A 15,238-nucleotide genomic window follows, 5' to 3' on the forward strand; every position below is an offset into this window, starting at 1 on the left:
CACCCTGGTTTTGCATTGTGTAATTGAACAACTTTTAGAATTCTTTATTCTCTTTTCTTATTATAGGGACAGAGTGTTTTTTGGCCCAAATGCGGGCACAGAAAGGAGAACTTCTGGAAAGATTATCAAGTGCTAGAAACTTTTCAAACATGGACGATGAGGACAATTATTCTGCAGCAAGTAAAGCAGTCCGACAGGTGGGAGGCTGTTGTTCCCTCTGGAATTTGTACTCTTCCTTTAGATGCTCCCCCACCTTGTTTTTTAAGCAGCAAAGAGTATGTAACAGGTAGCTCAGTTCATGCCCCAGAACTCCCATTGGAAAATGTGGCTACCTTTTACAGTCTTGTATACGATCTTTCCCTTCCCCTACCCCACCAAGTCAACAGGAAGCTATCTTCCCATCAAGCCACTAGTGATGGGAATAATAAGTCTGTCATAGCAAGTATTTAACCCATGAACTTAGGTTTGGGAAATTTGAAATACTAGCTTTCATCTTAGAAAAATGCCTCTCTCTCCTAAGTGACTTATCTTTTTACTAGTTTTCCCATCCTCAGAATAAGTCAGTTTTTCATCTAGCAGAGATATCACTAGGGTGAAATTTCAAGAAGCACATGTTCTTGATTACTTTACCTCACCGTTATATAACACCTCTTCTCCCATACACACACACACACACACACACACACACACACACACACAAAAGCAGTCACACAATAAATGTAAGTCTAGAAAAATGTGAGTTGTAACAATCTCTCTTCCATGTAAATATCTGTATTCTTCTGACAGGTATTGCACCAACTAAAGAGACTTGGAATTGTGTGGCAGGATGTCCTGCCAGTGAACATATATTGCAAGGCTATGGGGACTTTACTCAGTACAACAATTTCTGAGATCATTGGCAGAATCACTGCCCTAGAGGTAAGGGCCATTAGATGTCTCACCAGACTTGAGATGCAGTTCTTGTTCCAGATTGTCACTTTCCTAAGGAAGTGATGTTGAAGTCTCATCTTTAGTCAACACAGATGGTAGAAGAAATTGTTCATGTTTCATGTCTAACTCATTATACTGTTATTTTTTTCACTTTTGTCTTAATTCTGTTTTGCTGGAGAGTTGCTAATCTCTATCTTTCATACCTGTTTAAGAAAGCAGGATTATGCTGCTTCTCCATCTAGCATCTGTGTAAATTATGAATGAGGAAGTTGGAAATGGGGCAGTGCTCCCAAAATGTAAAGTGTGAAGTCATATATACTTAACATGTACGTGAACTAAATAATTTAGTAAAGTGAAATGCAGCCTTGTGCAGGTACCACTTTACCAACACACATGTTTGATCCTACAGGAAAGTTGCCTGGACTCTGCCAGCTGATACCTCTAAAGTATAGATTGGCTAAACCCTTGTGATAACACTCCCTGCTTTGCAGCAAACTGCACCACATTCTATTGGAGAAATGGATTTTTTCATGCAGGCAGACTAAATTACCGACAATCTGTTGAAACATATTTTGTGTCATTCTAGCTTTAGGAGTATTGTCAGAACTGATGAAATCTAGTGTCTAGTAAGGTGTGCTAAATTGGTTGGAAAACATCTTGCTGTGGCTGACCCCCTGAATAGTTTACACCAAAGATCTGCTTTTTACTTACTGCTAAGCTGGCCCAATTCTGTTCTGTTGTGTTCCCTTTGTGCAAAATCAGGACATCTCTACTGAAGATGGTGATAGATTGTATTCCTTATGCAAAACAGTGATGGATGAAGGACCTCAAGTATTTGCACCTCTGTCTGAAGAAAACAAGAACAAGAAATATCAAGAAGAGGTTCCGGTCTACGTGCCAAAATGGATGCCATTCAAAGAATTGATGATAATGTTACAAGCCAGCCTGCAAGAAATTGGGGATCGGTGGGTAAAATCCTTCTATAGGATTTATATATCTCTTCACAGCGGTAATAGAGTATTAGTGCCATTGAGAGCAGTGCTTCTCTCTGTTTCTTAATATTGCTCAAGAAAGTTTCATATTGAGTAGCAGTAGGTGGGGCCTTTGCATGGTCTATCATAGTGTGGATCACATCACCATTTTCTCATATTTGATAGCGTAAAGACTTCTTGTTTCTATTATTTTGGTCTTGAGCACGTTGTTTTGTCATGCTGTACGTATGATCTTGTACTTCTTGCACTTAAAAGGAGTACAACCATCTGACACCTGGATGGAAATTCTTGCCCATTTTAATCAACAGTGGATGCATTTTAAGATTGGCTTTGATATGTTAACAGAGAAGTGACTTTTATCTGTAAGAATATTCAGCATCAAACCATTGTTTGATTGACCAGCAGTTTTTCTACAGGGAGTAAAGTAGTTTTAGAGATTCAGCGCCACACACATAGAAAGGATTCATCTTTTCTTAAATATAGTAGATGATGTTTTCTCTCAATACCATCAGTTAATGTTGCTGTGCTCTGTAATTGTATGCTATGTTGTATCATACTGAGTGTGTGAAGGTCATTAATACTATGCAAAAACTGGATAGATGTGGGCTAGTTATACATCCTTGGACGCTTTTATTATTGTCTTGGTATATTTTTAACAAGCATGCATACCTTGTATAGGGAACTCACTGAATAGGCATTAAGGTCCATATCCATCCCTATAGCTACTTGTCTATCTGCTTTGGCTTGGTTTATTATAGATGCCCAATTACATTAGACTAGTTGTCCTAGATGTGTCTGAGTTGTTCCCAGCAAATACTATCCATTCTAAAACAAGGTAAATGAGATTTTTTGCTTGAAAAAAAAAATCACATCAAAATACCTCTAACTACATTTAGTATAAAATTTGATTTATTCATTTGTTATTTACAAGTCCTTAGTGAGTTATGTCTTCAGGTAAGACTCCAGAGGGCAGCAGATAAGAATTTTTCTTTCGGCTGTTAAAGGGCCCTCTTGCAACCCAAGAATGATCGTTAATTCTTCGTTATGAGAAAAATTACAATACTGATATATCTCAGCTTCTTTTCTTCTGCCTAGGAAGATTTTTTTTCCTCCTAGAGATTTCAGTAAATATAAGGATAATAACTAATTGAGAAAAATTTTTTTACCAAGGAAACTATCTCCAGTTGTGTAGTTTAAACATTTAAAAATTATAAAATATACATGTGAAAGAGTACAGTACATATAACATATATTCACAGTTTAAAGAAAAAGAGTGAAATAAATGTTCATGTACCTATTGCTCAGCTTAAAAATATTACCGCTACCTTTGAAGACCCTTATGTACCCTTTTCCAAATCGTCCTCGCCAGAGGGGTAACCACTACCTTGAATTTTGTGTTATTTATCTCCTTGCTTTTCTTTATAGTTTTACCACATTTGCACATATCCCTAAATGGAGTCTTCTATAACTTGCTTCTTTTGTTCAGAAAATTCTTTCGTGAAGGTATCTGTAGCTGCAGTTCGTTTTCACTGCTGTATCATATTCCATTATATAAATATTTCATAGTTTTTTTAAAAAACTGAGTTATAATTAACATACAATATTATATTAGTTTCAGGTGTACAACATAGTGATTTGATATTTTTATACATTATGAAAAGATCACAGCAGTAAGATCAGTTACCATCCATCACCGAAGTTATTACAGTATTATTGACTATATTCCTCATGTGTATGTTACATCCCTGCCTGTGACTTATTTATTTTATAGATGCATATTTCATGGTTTATCCTGTTGCTTCACATTTTCACCAGTATTTGGTATTATCAGACTTTAAAATTTTTGCTAGTCTAGTTGCTGTGAAATGGTAGCTCATTGTCATTTTAATTTATATTTCCCTAAGTTCTAATGACATTGAGCATCTTTTTAGTGATCATTTTTCTTCTATTGTAAAATGCCTGTTTATTTTTTTTTATATTGGGACTCTGTGTGTTTTTCTTTTGGAAGTATAGTTGATGCACAGTATTATTCAGTTACAGGCATACAATATAGTGAGTCACAATTTTTAAAGGTTATACTCTCTTTATAGTTATTATTGGCTATATTTCCTGTTGTACAATATAACCTTGAGGCTTATTTTATACACAATAGTTTGTACCTCTTAGTCCCCTACCTCTAAATTCCCCCTCCCCGCTTCTGTCTCCCCACTGATAAACACTGGTTTGTTCTCTGTATCTCTGAGCTATTCATATTTTTTACCCTTTATTCTACGGGGTTGTTTGTGATTTCATATGTATTTTTTATACTTATCCTTTGTCAGTTAAAATGTGTTGCCTGTGGTTCACTTTTTAAAGTAGTTACAGATCCCATTACTCTATATAACCATGTGAGGATGTGGTCATAATTGTCAAGTTCAAACGGGCTTAGTGAGTATAGAATGAGGGAGAACAGTTTTATCCTCCTAACTTGGTCTCTTCGTCTGTCTATGCTGTTACCAAAATGCAGCCAAGAAGTAGAAGATGTCAAAGATACTGACTGGTAGATTCGTAAAGAAGGGGAAGAATGCCAGAATTTGTTTTATTTCCATTTTAAACAAATACACTCTTGGGATCAAATACGTAATTTAAAAATCTGGCTTATACTTAATAGGAAATAGAAATTGTGTTTTTCATTTTGCAGGTGGGCAGATGGAAAAGGGCCCTTGGCAGCTGCGTTCTCTTCCAGTGAAGTAAAAGCTTTAATTCGTGCCTTGTTCCAGAACACAGAAAGAAGAGCAGCTGCCCTTGCCAAGATTAAATAGCTCCATCTTCCTGAGAAAGCCGTGTCTTGAGCAGTTGGATTCCTTTCTTGGTGTTATTAGTCTTTAAAGACTTCTTGGAATCACCCGTTGGTTTTGGTGAACTGATATATCATGGAAGTTTGATTTCACCTAAGAACGCCTTACCTCCTGGCCTGTATGAGGCTTTGTGGAAGAACTGGTTGTTAGGATCAGATGTCAAATGAAGCACCTCAATTTGTTGACTTTTTAGCCACCCTCCCTTAATAAGAAACTATAGGGTGACATTGTTTCATGTTGCTTCCAGGGCCCTCTGGGAACTGTATCCATTGAAAATATAAGCCCTGGCCTTGGATCAAGGAATCCAGATCGTTCCAAGAGTCAGGATAAAGAATTTGTGAGAGATGGGAGATATATTTTGGAGGGCAAGGGAACCATAAATTGATCTTGCAGGAATTAAGAAGACTTCCTTCAATATTTCTTTCCAATAAATAATGCTTTTCAGAGTTAAGGGTGAGTGTCTTTAATAACATGGGAACTTTGACAAAAGAGACCATCAAGTTTTCCTATCTTTCGTGCCATTCTTTTTATCGACATTTATGATCCTCACAGAGGACTCAATGACTTACCGTCTTTCTTCATGACACTATCTGATAATTTAACATTTCTTTCAGTATAAAGTTTTGGCACTTTTTGCTATTTCAACTAAATTATATATTTTTTCTGGCTGAGCCACGTGGCTTGCAGGATCTTAGTTCTCCTACCAGGGATTGAACCCGGGCCCTCAGCAGTGAAAGCAAGGAGTCCTAACCACTGGACTGCCAGGGAATTCCCGGACTAAATTCTATTTTATTGGTTGGATTTTTTTTTCTTTTGTCTCCTCAAATTCCCTGTTTTCTGTACCTTATCAAATGGCAAAGCTTTTAAATTTCAGTGTTCCTTCGGTATGTATGTGCCATGAGATGCTAACTCTGGGTTCGGTAGCCTAATCTTTTATTTGGTGGATGTGGGTAATCCTTCAGCTCAACTTTCTGTGTTTTTAACTCTTTGCAGCCATTGGAGGTTTATATTCTATTAAAATTATTCTCGGTAGGACTCTGGATTGTTTCTCTTCACCCTGAAATGTGGAATTCCGCTTGTGAAAAGAGGGTAAAGAGTGCGATCGATCTTTGTGTGCCTTGGAGGAAATGCTGTCTGGAGGATGTTTTCAGTACAGTGGGCCTGCTTCCTTAGGCTTCAACCCCTGATCCCTGGCACACATTCCACCTTCACCTTCTTGTCCTTAGTTTGAGCTCAGCCCCTACATTCTGGTTGCTTAGTTTTTCTTTTACCTATTTAGGGGTCATAGAAGAATGAATTAGAAAGAAGATTGGTTTCTTTTTATAAGAGAACTCAGCTGTGGTTAGTGACAACCTACCTGTGTATACTCAGCATATCCTACTATGAGAACGCACAGAAAAAAGACTTGCCTGAACCAACTTTAGTTTTTTGAGAACAAAGTAGTTGTCTTTCTTGAGAGGGGGAAGGGACCCTTTGCACAGGTGAAAAAAATACCTGTTTTGGAAAATCCACACCATTTCAGCTAGCATTCTTTTTTCAGCAATTGAGGGAATGGGGAACGAAGAACAGAACTGAACTAAATGCCTTGCAGGACTGTTACACACATAGCATATTTCTTCTGTTCATAGAAGCTATTCCTGTTGCTTGACAGGTAGAGCAATTGGGGGGTGGGATCTCTTGTAACTGAAAAGCACACTCCTCTCTCCTTCCCTTCCCCCATTAGCACAGAAAACTGCATCATAGTTCTTCTGAGGCCCTGTAGACTCCATCCCTCGGGACTCCTTCCTCTGATGAATAGTTTGTATGTCGCGGCACACAGAGTGGGCGGACTCCATCCTCTTCCCTGGCCAAGGCAATTGACAGCTGGTGGTTAAGTGGATATTCGTTCTGGTTAGGGACGAGCCATCTGGCTTAGCAACATGGGAGTTGGGTCTGGCAGCTCTTGCAGGGACCTTGAAGGTACCTATTCAGATAGGGAACCTGAGACGGAACCGGAGGGGAGCCTGCTTCCTCTAGAAAGCGCGTGCGGATTATGTGAGTAAGGGAAACTTACGAGGCTTGACTCATTCAGTGGATCTGTAGGCCAACGGAAAGAAACCTCTTCCCAAATTACACCCAGAACTATACAAATGACTGGGAAATGAAATTCCAGAAAGGGTCCCCAAGATATTAGTAAAAAGGAAAGTTTTTGTTAAAAAGAACCTAAATCCCTTAGGTGACTTGATAGTGGCTGCTGTTACATTGTGGATCCTGAATTGTTGGAGACCCATTCATGGTCAGTTTTGCACTGGATTTCTCTCTGAAATGGGGATCCTCCAGATGGCATCTTTCCTCAGGCCTGGGAGCAGCACAAGGCATCTAGGCCTAGTCTGTGGAAATGGAAGCAGGGAGCCTGTCCATTTTACCCTGGGCTTACATTCTGGCCTTGATCAGCCCAGGAGGGTCATCCAGACTCTGCATGCATCTATATTATAAACGGTGACATATCACTGAACAATCACTTGTGAATAGATCAAACAGTATTTTCTTTGATTAATAACATTGTTAAAAAGGATACGGATAATCCTCTTCCCATGCCTGCAAATACTCATGCTATCACTTAAGGCAACGACTCCCAGCCTTTTGTGGGGTTTCATTCTATTGTTTATGTCTATCTTCTGAAAGTTCTGAGAGGTACACACACATCCTCTGGGGGTGTTTTTGTTATAAGAAAACTGGCCCAAAGGAGTCGTTTGCCCAAGCTCCACAGCTAGTTTGTGCCACGGAGAAATGAAGGCATGTATAGGAGTGACTTCTTAGTGAAGGAGGTAGCTGTAAATTCAGGAAGGAATAAGGCTTTTGGAAATTGCCTCCCATGTAAAAAGTCTTGGCACAAAGTAGCCTTTTTAAATTGGGTTTTGATGCCCACGTTCTTCCTAATCATGGAACTGATTTTGAACATTGGTTCTGTGATAACTTCCTCCTAAAAATAGGCATTTAGCTAAAGCCTAAAGTCTCCTGAAAGTTACAAAGCCCCAATTTTGAGAAGTTTTTCAATTATACGGTTTAGACAGAAATTCCTCTCCTTGTCATGAGGAGTTTGGTTGAGAAGTTTGTGATGTCACGTGACATAACTGGAGCTAGGCTTAGATGTCTCAAAACCATGTTATGAAATCTCTGCCTCAAGTCTGGGGAGGAGGGCAATGACTCTGAGGAGCTATGTATAAGCTCTGCACCCCTCAGCAATCGGGTGCCCCAGATTTCTTGCGTAGTGCGAGAGAGCGAGGTGGGAGTGGATGGGTCTTAGCTACTCCTGCTGTTGAAGTAGGCACTAGTACCAGGGCCGAAGACACCTTCTCCCTCCCTTGTCTCAGCTTTGTAAGTGGTTCTAAAACTTCCTACTTTTATTCTACTTACATTTATTGGGTGCCAGGCATTGTTCCAGTCACTCAACAACCTTTCCCCCCCCCCAAAAAAAAACCCCACAAAAATTATTTTTCTCTGGTGATTTAAATTCTGGTGCTAAAGACAGATAATAAATATGTAAGTAAATTAGATAGTATGTCTGAAGATTTTAATTGTATGGAAAAAATAAACATAGGGTGATAAATCTGAACTTCTCTGGAATTCCAGGGCTGGAGGAAAGGGGAGTGAGCTGACATTCTGAATGGGATGGTCAGAGGACACCTCCCCGAGACAGTGGGTAAGCCATGTGGATGTCTGGGTGCAGACAACTCTGAGCAGAGAGACCAGCCCTTGCAAAGCCCTAAGGTGGGAGGAGTGTGTCTGGTGAAGGAATAGCAGAGAATGAGGGAGAGAGGAGGAGGAAAGGTGGTGAGAGATATAACAGGAGAGGAGGGGGCAAGATTGTGTAGGCCATTAGAAGGATTTTGGGTTTTTTTTACTCTGAGTCAGATGGGAAACTAGTAGCTTAGAAAAAAAAAAAAAAGGAAATGTGTAAAAGAAGAGAAAATAGCGTGGTGAACCCCTAGGTACCCACCACCCATCTTCAGCAATTGTGGTCATACAGCCAATCTTGTTTCATCTGTGCCCCCCGCTCACCTCCGCCCCATTGCTCCCGCAAAGATACACTGAATTGTTGAAGCAAATGCCAGACAGCATATCATTTTAAACCCAGGGCTAATTCCTGTGAAAAGTCTGAATGTTGTTTCTTGCGAAGCTTTCTCTTTTTCCATCTCTCTTTCAGCCCCTGTCATCCCCCCTCTCCTCTGCCGGCAGGAGTTGTCCTCTAGCTGCCCGCCTCCCTCCCTTTTTCCCCAACCTCAGTTCCCCACTCAGGCTCAGCCTGTATCCACTCCACTCCCATCCCCTGAACACTGGGTATCAAATAACAAACATCTTAAATGCAGTTGACAGCTGACTCACTACCACTTCCCCTTTGCATCCTCCTTCCCTCTGCTCAGCCACTTGCTCCAGCTAACCCAATCCCATGGTTTCTGGGTGTTCAAAAGTTGCCCAGGGGGCTTCCCTGGTGGCGCAGTGGTTGAGAATCTGCCTGCCAATGCAGGGGACACGGGTTCGAGCCCTGGTCTGGGAGGATCCCACATGCGGCAGAGCAACTAGGCCCGTGAGCCACAACTACTGAGCCTGCGCGTCTGGAGCCTGTGCTCCGCAACAAGAGAGGCCGCGATAGTCAGAGGCCCGTGCACCGTGATGAAGAGTGGCCCCCGCTCACCGCAACTAGAGAAAGCCCTCGCACAGAAATGAAGACCCAACACAGCAAAAATAAATAAATTACTAAACTACTACCCCCAACATCTTCTTTAAAAAAAAAAAAAAAAAAAGTTGCCCAGGAAAGGATTCCTCTTACTGATTATTTCATCAGAGAGGATATCTCCTGCCCCCTTAGAATCAGATTCTCCTGGGTTCCTCTCACAGAGAACCCCAGTAGACATGGCAACCCAGCTCCAGCTATTGGGTGTTGGCTGGAGCCTGGGACTGCCTTGGTTTAAGGCAGAGCAACCCCCTTCCCTAAGGGGTGTCTGGGTGGAGTGGAATCGGGAGTGGAGCAGCTGCTGGCTGGCTTCTGTCTCCCAACCCCACTCTCTGACTTTAGAAATGCTGCCTCAAAAGAATATTAATTATTTTCATGTGCATGAAGGGCTCCATTTATGCTTGATTACCATGCAGCATGATAAAAATTATGCATAGCATTAAGTATGTCAGGTTAACTTTGTTATAAATTTCATTTAATTTCCGTATTAAGTTCTGTTCCTAAATGCATACTCTAGTTTGTTTGCCATATCCATATCTACATTATTATTATTCAAAACTAAAAAATTAGGACTTCTTGTTCACCCTCTATCTATTTAGTAATCTTCTCTTTCGTAATATTAACTTTAATCGCATTGGTCTGAAGTAGCAGTAGGTCTTTTGCCCCCTTTTTGAAAACTGGGACACTTGCTCATCTCAAGGACTATGTAACTTGGATTTGTGATTACATCTGAAGTTTCTAAGTCCCATGAGATATAATTTCCCTGAGTGTAGAACTGTGAACTCATTTAAAATCCAGGTTTTCTTTTTCTATCTTTTCACCTATCTCAGCTTTCATTTTCCTCTCAAATGTTTGTTCCAGCCTTTCCAGGTGGAAGATAATTCTCCTTGATAGAAACAGGGAAGCAAAATAGTGTTTGAGCTGTTCAGTTCTCTTTGTGTCATTTTTTTAACATCACATTATCAACTTCGAGTATAGCCAAATCCTTTTTGTTCCTTTTCTTTCACTGATCATCCTCTTTCCCTGTGCCCCTAAATTCCTTGAGATAATGTTTTTCATAAACTTCAGCATATTCTGGGCTTTGATCTTCCTGACACTATTTTTTCATGTCCAGGCCATTCTTATATTTTTGCTTATGAAGGGCCTGTTTTTGTTGAACCCATCACTTGTTTTCATTTGCAGCCACACTCCTGTTTTTTTAATTGTGTTGTCATATTTATTATATAGTCAGATTTTCAGTTTTGAAATACACCCCTCCTCTTTCATTCATAGTATGATGTCTTTTTTTTTTTTTTTTTTTTTTTTTGCGGTACGCGGGCCTCTCACTGTTGTGGCCTCTCCCGTTGCGGAGCACAGGCTCCGGACGTGCAGGCTCAGCGGCCATGGCTCACGGGTCCAGCCGCTCCGCGGCATGTGGGATCTTCCCGGACCGGGGCACGAACCCGTGTCCCCTGCATCAGCAGGCGGACTCTCAACCACTGCGCCACCAGGGAAGCCCGTAGAGTATGATGTCTTTTTATTTTTATTTTATTTATTAAGCTCTAGTTGATATACAATATTGTGTTTGTTTCAGGTGTACAGCTTCAGATTCTTTTCCATTATGGGTTATTATAAGATATTTAATTTAGTTCCCTGTGCTATACAGTAAATCCCTGTTGTTTATCTGTTTTACATATAGTGGTGTGTATCTATTAATCCCATACTCCTAATTTAATCCCTCCCCTTCCCTTTTCCTCTTTGGTAACTGTGTGTTTGTTTTCTATGTCTGTGAGTTTGTTTCTGTTTTGTAAATAAGTTGATTTGTATTATATTTTTAGATTCCACATATAAGTGCTAGATGATGTCTTTCTTTTAGAGTCTGTGGCCGTGAGATTATTTCTGGCATTTTTTGGTGCTCTTTGAAATATGCTTTCCTAAAGCCAGGGCCTGTGCCTAGGCCAAATCATTTCTTCCTCGCCTGTTGTGAAATTTGCAGTCATTCTCTAACTGATGTTTTGGATAAAAAATTCCCCTCTTTGCTTCTTTGGCTTTCTGAAAAGCGATTATTAGCAAGGCAATTAAAAAACTCATGGGACATTCTGGTTTTTAGCAGAGTGGGACCGCTAGTAGACTTATGGAAAGCTGAAATCCCCTATATCCCTGTGTCAACTCCTTATTTATTAAAAAAAAATATCAGCCAGCTCTTCCATCTGGCTGGGTGGTGCCATAGTACGTGCATGTGGAGCATTATTTCTAATTTTCTGTTTCTCTTTACTCCAAGTGCCTGGTTGTTTAGCATTCACTTTATTAACCTATGAGAATTGAACTTGAGATTCCCTGAGAACTCAATAAAATCGTTCTGGTTTTGTTTTTTGTTAATTTCCGCCCGCAAATCAGTAAGAAGCAAAGAGTAGCTCATTTAGAGGAGAAGCAGACCTATATGACAACTAACTTTTTTATAAAGTCACGGTCTCATTAAGAAAGTAATGTTATTCTTCCATGAAGCAAAAACAGTAAAAACCTTTTTTGATTTGCACTGAAGTATATTTCCCCTTGGAGTTTGCTTCAGAGTATAAGAAAGGGGCTCCTGAGAAGCCCCTAATCTTGGTTCTCTGCTTTTTTGGTTTGCTTTTCTGGGAAAAGAGTAGTAGGAGCTATGGGTGAGTATGTGGGGATGAAAAGGGAAGGGAAGAGCGAGCTCTGGTCGTTTGGAGGATCTTTGTGGCAGCCAGCTGGTCGACTGAGACTTGGATAAGAGGAAAGGCAGAGGAGGCAGGGTTGGGGGGTGAAGTGCCAGTGTGGGCTGTGGAGTCACACAGACCTGGGATTCATATCCAAGTCCACATTTACTTAGTTCTGTGACATAATTTATGTAAAACACATAGCATAGGGCCTGGCACAGATGAATGATCTGTGTTAACATGTTAACTCTAGTGTTTAGTGCTTCAAGCTCAGTGCACTCAATTTAGAGTTTAATTATGTAGGTGGTTCTCTAACTAAATTGCAGCTTTTTGAGGGTAGGAATGGTGTCGAATGCTTTTCTTGGACAGAGTAAACTTAATAAATAATTATGGATTGGTTTGAATTCAGCCCTACACAATGTGTGACAATGTGGCCCAAATGAAGAGAGAAGTGGGGCATCTTTGTGGCGTGAGCTGGAGTGTCCTTGTAAGGAGCCCATGAGATCTCTAACTTTGGAAATGTTTGATTTTGGTCCCAGGAGATGTTCTTCCCTTGGCTGTGCGTGGATATTTGTATTTTTGTACATGTATAAAAGCCTGTTTGCTTAGAATTTATATCACCTGGAGATACAGTTCTTGTTATCAGGACTCTTCAGCACTAACTGAAGGCCTGACAGTGTCCCTGAAACACTGCCAAATTCTGCAAGGCTTCTGAAACAGGAAAGAGCCAACCATCCCAGTGCACTTGGAATTTAGCATATTTGATTTACATTCTAATTCTCTGGAAGTTGGTCTTCAGCTGCGACAGGATAACTTTTATTTTTTTATTATTTTTTAAATTTTTATTTATTTTTTTATACAGCAAGTTCTTACTAGTCATCAATTTTATACACATCAGAGTATACATGTCGATCCCAATCACCCAATTCATCACACCACCACCCCCCACCCCCCGCCACTTTCCCCGCTTGGTGTCCACACGTTTGTTCTCTACATCTGTGTCTCTATTTCTGCCCTGCAAACTGGTTAATGTGTACCATTTTTCTACGTTCCACATATATGCTTTAATATACGATATTTGTTTTTCTCTTTCTGACTTACTTCACTCTGTAGGACAGACTCTAGATCCAACCACGTCTCAACAAATGACCCATTTTCTTTCCTTTTTATGGCTGGGTAATATTCCACTGTATATATGTACCACATCTTCTTTATCCATTTGTCTCTCGATGGGCATTTAGGTTGCTTCCATGACCTGGCTATTGCAAATAGTGCTGCAATGAACATTGGGGTGCATGTGTCTTTTTGAATTATGATTTTCTCTGGGTATATGCCCAGTAGTGGGATTGCTGGGTCGTATGGTAGTTCTATTTTAAGTTTTTTAAGGAACCTCCATACTGTTCTCCGTAGTGGTTGTACCAATTTACATTCCCACCAACAGTGCAAGAGGGTTCCCTTTTCTCCGCATGCTCTCCAGCATTTGCTGTTTGTAGATTTTCTGATGGTGCCCATTCTAACTGGTATGAGCTGATACCTCATTGTAGTTTTGATTTGCATTTCTCTAATAATTAGTGATGTTGAGAAGCTTTTCATGTGCTTCTTGGTCACCTGTATGTCTTCTGTGGAGAAACATCTATTGAGGTCTTCTGCCCATGTTTTGATTAGGTTGTTTGTTTTTTTAATATTGAGCTGCATGAGTTGCTTATATATTTTGGAGATTAATCCTTTGTCCGTTGATTCGTTTGCAAATATTTTCTCCCATTCTGAGGGCTGTTTTTTCATCTTGTTTATGGTTTCCTTTGCTGTGCAAAAGCTTTGAAGTTTCATTAAGTCCCATTTGTTTACTTTTGTTTTTATTTTCATTACTCTTGGAGGTGGATCAAAAAAGATCTTGCTGTGATTTATGTCAAAGAGTGATCTTCCTATGTTTTCCTCTAAGAGTTTTATAGTGTCTGGTCTTACATTTAGGTCTCGAATACATTTTGAGTTTATTTTTGTGTATTGTGTTAGGGAGTGTTCTAATTTCATTCTTTTATATGTAGCTGTCCAGTTTTCCCAGCACCACTTATTGAAGAGACTGTCTTTTCTCCATTGTATATCCTTGCCTCCTTTGTCATTGATTAGTTGACCATAGGTGCGTGGGTTTATCTCTGGGCTTTCTATCTTGTTCCATTGATCTATGTTTCTGTTTTTGTGCCAGTACCATATTGTCTTGATTACTGTAGCTTTGTAGTATAGTCTGAAGTCAGGGAGTCTGATTCCTCCAGCTCCGTTTTCTTCCCTCAAGACTGCTTTGGCTATTCGGGGTCTTTTTTGTCTCCATACAAATTTTAAGATTTTTTGTTCTAGCTCCACAAAAAATGCCATTGGTAATTTGATAGGGATTGCATTGAATCTGTAGATTGCTTTAGGTAGTATAGTCATTTTCACAATATTGATTCTTCCAATCCAAGTACATGGTATATCTCTCCATCTGTTGGTATCATCTTTAATTTCTTTCATCAGTGTCATAGTTTTCTGCATACAGGGCTTTTGTCTCCCTAGGTAGGTTTATTCCTAGGTATTTTATTCATTTTGTTGCAGTGGTAAATGGGAGTGTTTCCCTAATTTCTCTTTCAGATTTTTCATCATTAGTGTATAGGAATGCAAGAGATTTCTGTGCATTAATTTTGTATCCTGCAACTTTACCACATTCATTGATTAGCTCTAGTAGTTTTCTGGTAGCATCTTTAGGATTCTCTATGTAGAGTATCATGTCATCTGCAAACAGTGACAGTTTTACTTTTTCTTTTCCAATTTGTATTCCTTGTATTTCTTTTTCTTCTCTGATTGCTGTGGCTAAAACTTCCAAAACTATGTTGAATAATAGTGGTGAGAGTGGACATCCTGTCTTCTTCCTGATCTTAGAGGAAATGCTTTCACTTTTTCACCATTGAGAATGATGTTTTCTGTGGGTTTGTTGTATATGGCCTTTATTATTTTGAGGTAGGTTCCCTCTATGCCCACTTTCTGGAGAGTTTTTATCATAAATGGGTGTTGAATTTTGTCAAAAGCTTTTTCTGCATCTATTGAGATGATCATATGGTTTTTATTTTTCAATTTGTT

General features: G+C 39.8%; 1 protein-coding gene across 2 annotated transcripts in view; it reads left to right on the forward strand.

Moving 5' to 3' along the window:
- ZW10 (zw10 kinetochore protein) overlaps nt 1–5,205 on the forward strand; it is a 32,342-nt gene extending 27,137 nt beyond the window's left edge. For both annotated transcript variants that reach the window (XM_029209621.1, XM_029209622.1), the window contains 4 exons: nt 67–197; nt 787–918; nt 1,693–1,895; nt 4,603–5,205. In XM_029209621.1, coding sequence (XP_029065454.1) covers nt 67–197; nt 787–918; nt 1,693–1,895; nt 4,603–4,723 — 587 coding nt within the window. In that variant the 3' untranslated portion in view covers nt 4,724–5,205. The remainder of the gene's footprint in view (nt 1–66; nt 198–786; nt 919–1,692; nt 1,896–4,602) is intronic.
- The last annotated feature ends 10,033 nt before the right edge of the window (nt 5,206–15,238 follow it).

Source organism: Monodon monoceros, unplaced genomic scaffold (assembly GCF_005190385.1).
Source record: "Monodon monoceros isolate NGI ecotype Baffin Bay Population unplaced genomic scaffold, NGI_Narwhal_1 Super_Scaffold_7, whole genome shotgun sequence".
Classification (NCBI taxonomy): domain Eukaryota; kingdom Metazoa; phylum Chordata; class Mammalia; order Artiodactyla; family Monodontidae; genus Monodon; species Monodon monoceros.